This window comes from Cavia porcellus, unplaced genomic scaffold (assembly GCF_034190915.1).
Source record: "Cavia porcellus strain 051 isolate PalLab524CR breed Dunkin Hartley unplaced genomic scaffold, mCavPor4.1 scaffold_17, whole genome shotgun sequence".
NCBI classification, from domain to species: Eukaryota; Metazoa; Chordata; class Mammalia; order Rodentia; family Caviidae; genus Cavia; species Cavia porcellus.
The window spans coordinates 45,140,920-45,148,279 of record NW_026947500.1 but is presented as its reverse complement, the minus strand read 5'-3'; the positions used below and the strand labels follow the sequence as shown (position 1 = coordinate 45,148,279).

The 7,360-nt window shown below is 59.4% G+C and overlaps 1 protein-coding gene across 2 annotated transcripts; it reads left to right on the top strand.

Moving 5' to 3' along the window:
* Window positions 1-559: 559 nt before the first annotated feature.
* On the top strand, window positions 560-6,098 carry Lsm4 (LSM4 homolog, U6 small nuclear RNA and mRNA degradation associated). Of its 2 annotated transcripts, XM_063228006.1 has the most exons (6): window positions 609-676; window positions 4,045-4,072; window positions 4,674-4,715; window positions 4,882-4,980; window positions 5,121-5,304; window positions 5,745-6,098. In XM_063228006.1, the coding sequence occupies exons 3-6, from the start codon at window positions 4,713-4,715 to the stop codon at window positions 5,834-5,836; spliced, it is 378 nt and encodes a 125-aa protein (XP_063084076.1). In that variant the 5' UTR covers window positions 609-676; window positions 4,045-4,072; window positions 4,674-4,712; the 3' UTR covers window positions 5,837-6,098. The 2 variants fall into 2 exon arrangements, with proteins under 2 accessions (XP_003465143.1, XP_063084076.1); XM_003465095.5 differs by lacking the exon at window positions 4,045-4,072 and having other exon boundaries at window positions 560-676.
* Window positions 6,099-7,360: the final 1,262 nt, after the last annotated feature.

Sequence of the window (7,360 nt, the reverse complement as noted above, 5' to 3'; positions counted from 1 at the left end):
TCCTAGTGCTAGGACTGTGTGGAACCTTCAGTCCCGGTTCTGGTTTCGCTTTTCGAAGTTTATCACCCACTGTCAATTGCAGTGCAAAAATATTAAGTAGACAATTCCAGATACAGCTCCTGATCTCTGAACTGCGCCCCACTCGTAGCGCCAGAGATCGCGCTTGCCACTTCGTTCTGCCCTGGCCGCCACCCTGGTCAGCGGATGGACCTTCACCGACCCCACTTCCCACATTTATTTTGCTTAATAGAGAATAACGATAACGAGGAATTCCACACCACAACCCAATAACCACGGAGACGAATATCTGCCGCTCCGCCGCCCCATTCACAGCGCGGCAGACTCGCGAGGGCCCCATTGCGCATGCGTTTTCATCCACCACGCACCTCGTGCAGACGCGCGTCGCACCGCCCCCTTTTACGCCACTCGAGGGGGAACTTTACGGCTCTTCCCTGATTCCACCCGCGGGAATCCGACCCGCCCCGCCCACCGTGTCCAGTAGACCCTGCCTTCTTCCTTAACGATTGGCTGTCTGAGCCTCAAACCCAGTGCTGATTCGCTCGCGTCTCTGCCACTCTTTTTCTGCCTAGTGGCGCGCAGCGGGGCGGTGACAGGCGGCAAAGTGAGCGGCTGAGAGTGCGGCGGAAGTGGCCGGCGAGCCCCCGCCGACGACATGGTGAGGAAGAGGCGACGGCGGGGTCTCCTGGAGGCTGGGCACGCGGCCGGCGGGGACTTCGGGGCGGGCGCTGGGAGCTGCAGCGGGTCTGCAGTGCCGGCCTAGAGTCTCGCCGCCTGACCGAGGCAGAGAAACTGAGGCTGGGGTCCTGGCGCGCCGCTGTCGGGGATGCAGGGTCGGGCGGCGACAATGCCCGTGATGCCGCGGCCGACCGCGGGTTCCCGCTGTGCAACGAGGCAGGGGCGCTTGCGGGGCGCAGTAGAGAGAGCTGGGAGCGGCACAAAGACGGGCGGCTTCCCCCTGGGTCACACAGCGATGTCTTCCCGGGGAGGCAGGGGGTCTCCAGCCGGGAGAGGATGAGTGCATCGTCCCGCCTCACAGTGGAAGAAAATGCAACAAAAAAACCAAGCCCCAGAACCCCGGCCACACATTACACGGTCACGGTTCTGGAGGTGTCGAGCTCGGTGGGGGACGCGCAGGAAACCGGAGCCTGCGGGTGGCAGCTTGGCATTCGGAGCTGGAGCTGCAAGCCTTGGTTCATCAGAGCCCAGCTTATCTATTTTCTTTTTCTTTTTTTTTGAAATATGGCCTCGCTGTATAGTTGTCTTCAAACATTGCGATCCTCCTGCCTCAGTCAGCCTCCCGAGTGTGGGTATTACAGGCCTGTACCACCACTCCTGGCTTTTTAAAATTTGTGCAGTGCTGGGGATGCAAGCCTGGGCCAAACTCTGGTTAGGCCATTGCTCCACCTGAGCCCACCCCTGCCCATGTTAAAAACAAACAAACAAACAAAACACCTCATTTTATGATATCTTGTTAAATTGCTCAGGCTGGCCTCAGACTCTTGATCTTCCTGTGCTCAAGTGACTGGGATGACAGGTGCACACCTGCCCCATTACATCCCTGTGTGGAACAGTACCCGTAAGAGGTACAAGCCCAGGGCTCAGTCCTCCAGCCTCTCCTGCCTGCGAATACACCAGCTTTCCGGAGGTGTCCTGGAGCAGCGTTGGATGGGACGGGAGAAGGGACTAAACACTGACCATGTCCCTGGTGCTCTGTGTTTGAGCTGGGGCAGGAAAGTGGGGGAGTCATAGAAGCTCCCTGAACTCAGGGCCTTGGCTCTCAGGTCTCTGTCTACACAGAGGCGGCCCTGCTGGAGGAGCCGTCTTCCCTGAAACTCAGTGGCCTAGGTCAGGGTGACCCTGGCTCTCTGCCATCTCTCTCTACACTGCTTACTGTTTGGTCTGGTTTTGGAGACCTGTTCTCGCTGTGTAGCCCAGGCTGGTCTCAAACTCTTGGGGATCCTCCTTCCTCAACCTCCTGAATGTTGGGACGATGTGTGCTGTCTTTGAGACAGGGTCTCAGGGTCTCTGTCTTTGAGACAGAAGTCCAGGCTGGCCATAGACTTACTGTGGTTCAGGCTGGTCTCGAACCTGCAGTGATCCTCCTGCTTCAGCCTCCGGAGTGCTAGGATTACAGGGGTGCGCCACCACGCTTAGCTCAGCCTTTTTTTTTTCTTTTTTTAAAGGTCTTTTCTCTGAGGGGTAGTGCTGGGGAGGAACCCAGCCCTCACCCAGGTTAGGCAGCACTCAGCACTAGGCCCACCCAGCCTTGTGCTATCCAGGGACACCCTGTGCTTGCTGCCCCTGCACCTGCTTACCTGCAGGGTGGCTGAGTCCCTGCAGCGTTTATTCCTGCCAGGGTTTCCTTGGCAGTTTCCCCGGGGCCCAAGGCCTGCAGTGTGTGGCCAAGGCTGCTGTGAAGCCTGGCTGGGGAGACAGGTAATAAATAAACAAGGTAATTAGAGGCTGGCGGCCGCACCCAGAGGTGGCTGTCAGAGAGCACGGCTGCTACAGGGGTGACGCTTTCAGCAGCCACTAGCCCGGAAAGGTCTGGGGCAGAGGGCAGGTGACAGGGGCGTGGACACACTGGCCGGCCAGGACTGGCACCGCAGTGGGTGCAGCCAAGCTGTGCCCCTGCCTGCTGTCCGCTCAGGTGTCCGTGTCACTGCTTTTCTATTTGTCCTGAGCTGGGACCCTGGGCCCAAGTCCCGCCTTTGTGAGCAGGCAACTCCTGCATCAGCTGAGGAGAGGCCTGTGCAGCCCATATGCCAGTCTGCAGCAGCCCTGTCCCCTAGGGTGGCCAGCACTGGGGCCAAGCCTGCAACTGCTCTTCTGCAACAGCTCCCCTTCCTCCTTATCTTACCTTCCAGGAAGCCATGCAGGAAGTGGGCCAGGCCTAGCTTCCTGTCAGCGCTGCCAGGATGAAGGATGGAGGATTCTTGCCCCAGCCCCCCTGTCCAGTAGCAGGATGCTCAAGAAGGCCTCTGGGTGCTGGGCCCAGGGTTGCTGTGGCCCCTGGTGCTGGATCTCCATCAGAACCAAGTCACAGTGGATCCTGGACTTGACCCGGACCCTGCCGCCAGGGTGCCCTTTTTTTTGGAACCCAAATGCACCCCCAGGTTATGCCTGTGTTCCAAAAATGCAAGGAACTGATTTCTTTCCCAGTTTGAAAAACCCCACTGGGGGCTGGAGTGCAGCTCCAAGGAGAAAGGGTGGTACTTGTGAAACGCCCTGCTGCGCTGGAAAACCACGGAGTTGGGTGCTCTGGTACATGCTTAGTCCAGGCTACACTGGAGGGCAAAGCAGGAGGATTGCTGGAGTCTAGGATTTCAGGACCAGCCTTGGTCAATTATTTGAGACCTTATCTTAAAGTAAAATACAAAAAGAATCCTTTTACTTTTTAAAAAAATAAATTTAAGCCAGATGTGGTAGTGCACACCTGTCATATCCAGTGTTTGGGAGGCTGAGGCAGGAGGATTGCCGCAAGTTTGAGGCCAACCTGGGCTATACAGCAAAAGGAAAAAAGAAATCAGGATGATGGAATAAGAAGTACCCTGAAGGCTCACCTTGGTTGTGTGAGTATTAAAGGACTTTTCAGAGGCCTAGTGTGGTGGTGCATACCTGTAAATCCAGCACTTGGGAGGCTGAGGCAGGAAGATCCTTTCAAGTTCAAGAGCAGCTTTGGCCACAAAGTGAGCCCAAGATCAGCCTGAACTGCACTGTGAGACCCTGTCTCAAAAACAAAAAAGAACTTCCACACTCACTTGGTGAACTCGTCTTTAAAACCTAGCTGAGTAGTTGGGCATAGTGGCACACACAGGAGGCTGAGGCAGAAGGGTCATGAGCCCAAGAGACCCTGTCTTTAAAAAGCTGGGGCCAGAGGTTAGCTGCAGGTCATCTGTACATGTGAGAAGCCCTGGGCTCCGCGTCCAGCACCAAGAGAGCAGGAGGAGCCAGGCTGCTGGGCCCCCCTCCCAGGCTGGGCTTCAGCACTGTCTCACGTGGGGCCCTCTTCCTCCCCTGCAGGGTGAAGTGGGGCAGTAGAGCTTAGCAGGTACCGTTCCTCTTCCAAGGGAGGGAGCACTTGGGTAGGGCCTCCTGGGGCTTTATTTTATTTTGCTCCTGTGTTTCTTTGTTCTGTTAGTTTTGGTTTTTTGAGACAGGGTCTTGCTATGCAGTGCAGCCTGGCCTTAAACTCACTATGGAGCCCATGCTGGACTCAACTCAGGGCAAGTCTCTTGCCTCAGCCTCCTTGAGCGCTGGGGTGCTAAGCCTGTCCTCTGTGCTGGCTCACAATTTTATCTCTTTGTAGTTACCAAGGCCTAGGGTGCAGAGGCTGTGGTGGTGCTTGCCTGTAATCCCAGCACTTGGGAGGCTGAGGCAGGAGGATCGCCTCGAGCTAGAGGCCAGCCTGGGCTGCACGGTGGCCAGCCTGGAGTCACAGAGAGACCCTGTCCAAAAAACAAGTGAGGGGTCCTTAACACTGGAGGGGACCCACATGGCACAGTGCAAAGACCCACGGCTGGGGCCTTGCTGATGCTCTGCGGGGTGGGCGCATCTGCAGGGAGCTGCATGGCAAGGGGCCTCCACAGTGCCCCTGCTCCAGGTGCAGCGCTTGGCCCGGTCAGAGTGATCACACTGTGTTTGACTTGCAGCTGCCCCTGTCGCTGCTGAAGACGGCGCAGAACCACCCCATGGTGAGTGTGGCAGCCCCGGGCCCCGGGAGGCTGAGGCAGGAGCGTTTCAGGTTCTAGCCCAGGGTGAAGGGTGAGGAGTAGTGTCCCGTTGATTGAATCCAGGCGGGGGTCAGGTGGGGTGCGCGCCCCGGGGCTCCGGGCCCCCACACCTGCCCTGTCTCTCCAGTTGGTGGAGCTGAAGAATGGGGAGACATACAACGGGCACCTGGTGAGTTGCGACAACTGGATGAACATCAACCTTCGTGAGGTCATCTGCACGTCACGGGTGAGTGGGGTGCAGGGCGAAGCCCAAGGGGTGTCCTCCATGCAACACGCACCCCAAGGGAGCCCTGGCTTCTGTCCGCAACCTGGCGGGGGTGGCGAGGGTTTCCTGGGGCACGCACTATGACATGGTGGCTCTCCCAGGACGGGGACAAGTTCTGGCGCATGCCCGAGTGCTACATCCGTGGCAGCACCATCAAGTACCTGCGCATCCCCGACGAGATCATCGACATGGTCAAGGAGGAGGCAGTGGCCAAGGGCCGCGGGCGCGGGGGGCTGCAGCAGCAGAAGCAGCAGCGTGGCCGCGGCATGGGCGGCGCTGGGAGAGGTGGGCGCTGAGGGAGTACGGGGGTGGGCAACATCAGCTTGGGGACAGCCTTCGGGTCACTGCAGAGGGTGGTGCCCACAGCAGCTGGGGTGGTCTCACCCTGCTCTGTCCCCACCCCTGGGGACCCCTGGGCTGCTGTGAGCATCGGTCCTGTGTCCCTCAGTCCAGTGGATGGGAAGTCCTTGGTGGGGCAGGGACAGGTGGGGGCCACTGGCACTCAGCTGTGGCCCGGCCTGGGGGATCAGAGGGCTGAGTCCTATGTGGCCTTTGGCACCTCTGGGGCTCCCAGGTACGCCACCCGTCCCCCAGTCTGCAGTGCCCTTGGGAAGGTGCCTTCCCCTGGATCCTGTGTCCTCCCTCGCCACTTCTGGGCTGAATGTCCTGTGTCACGGGCTCCCGGGTCCCTGCAGTTGCTGTAGCCCATTTCTCCCCTCCCGCAGGTGTGTTCGGCGGCCGGGGCCGTGGTGGCATCCCAGGGACGGGACGGGGACAGCCAGAGAAGAAGCCGGGCCGACAGGCGGTCAAGCAGTGATGGCGGCAGAGGAGGAGGAGAGGCTGGGACCACATCTGCTCTGGAGGTGGTCTCCTGTTTTGTACCCTAAAGTATTGCCCTGAAGTGTCACTGGGACTTCTGTTCTGCAACTGGTGTCTTGGGGGTTGGCAGCATCTCCCCAACCCTGTGTGTGACGGCAGTGGCCGAGTGTGGCTGTCACCACGGTCCTCACGGCGATGCGGTCAGACACCTGGAGTTGCTCCCTCCACTGTCCCTACAGAAATAAAAGTGACTGATCCAACGCAGACTCAGCCCATCCACCTCCCCCAGTCAGGCTGGGGGAAGCCATAGCCGCCCTCCCACCCAGCACAGGGGACTGTGGGCCCAGCTGTGGGTGCACCTGTCCCTGTCCCTGTCCCAGGGTCCCCCAACAGGAACTGTGAGCATGGCCAGGAGGAGACACCCGAGGTGCCCCCCGAGCGTTGTGGCTGCCATCGCCTGGCCGCTGCTTTGTGTGTCCTGGCCAGGTATAGATGCTGGCCTGGTCCCCCTGCCCCTGCTGACCCCAAACCTGTCCAGCGATGGCCCTAGGGGGACGGGCCAGGTAGGGGCACGGTGGACCTCATGCTGCCTCCACAGAGGGCTGTGGGCAGCAACAGGGCCCAGGCGAGGTGCTGGCTCGGCCTCCCCAGCAGTGCCCCTGGTGGCCCTGTCCCCAGCATCCATTCTTGAGGGGCATCACTTCATCTTGGGTCCCTGAGTAGCTCCTGGCCCCACCCTTGTGATGGCTTCCAGAAGCTTCTGTGGCCTGGTTTCAGGAAGTCAGTGGCTGTGCCAGAAGAGAAACTGAAAGTCACTGACTGGGCCTCCAGGTCTGCTGGGGCGGGCTGCCCTTGCTCTAGGTCAAAGGCCTAGTCCCCATGCTAGGGGCAGAGAGGCAGAAGTGTCCCCTCTTCCGCGGCCAGGCCCCTGTCACCACCTAATGGGCCCCAAGCCTCACCAGTGGACACCCAGTGTGCCATCCCTCTGGGTGCATGGTGGACAGGAATGGGGAGTCAGCCTGATGGTGACCAAACAAGGGAATTGGGGCTACTTACCCTGCCCCACCACGGAGCCAGCCTCAAGAAGGGGTCAAGGAGGGCACATGACAGTGCAAGAGATGGCCAGGAAAGAGGGTGATTGGAGAACTTCCCAGACAGGAAGAGCCATGCAAAGGCCCAGTGGCCAGCAGGTGTGGGAGGATGTGGGGCAGGAACTAGAGTGGAGGAGGAAGCTGGCTGTGTAAGGTGACAGCCTGAGAGACCTTGGGCTGCAACTCAGTATCGTGCCTCAGCCTCCCAGAGTGCTGGGACCACAGCACACATCAACACACCCAGTCTTCTGTCTGGTCCTCCTAGAAACCTGGGTCTGAACTGACCCGATCACAGTTGCTCCTGTGCATGAGGCAGCAGAGGCTAAGCCGTGTACTTCCACACAGCTCTGCTGCAGAGAGAGCAGGCAGCTGCCAGGGTCACACAGCAGCAGGGACCCAGCCTCCCTCGGGCAGGAGCCTGGGACTGGTGG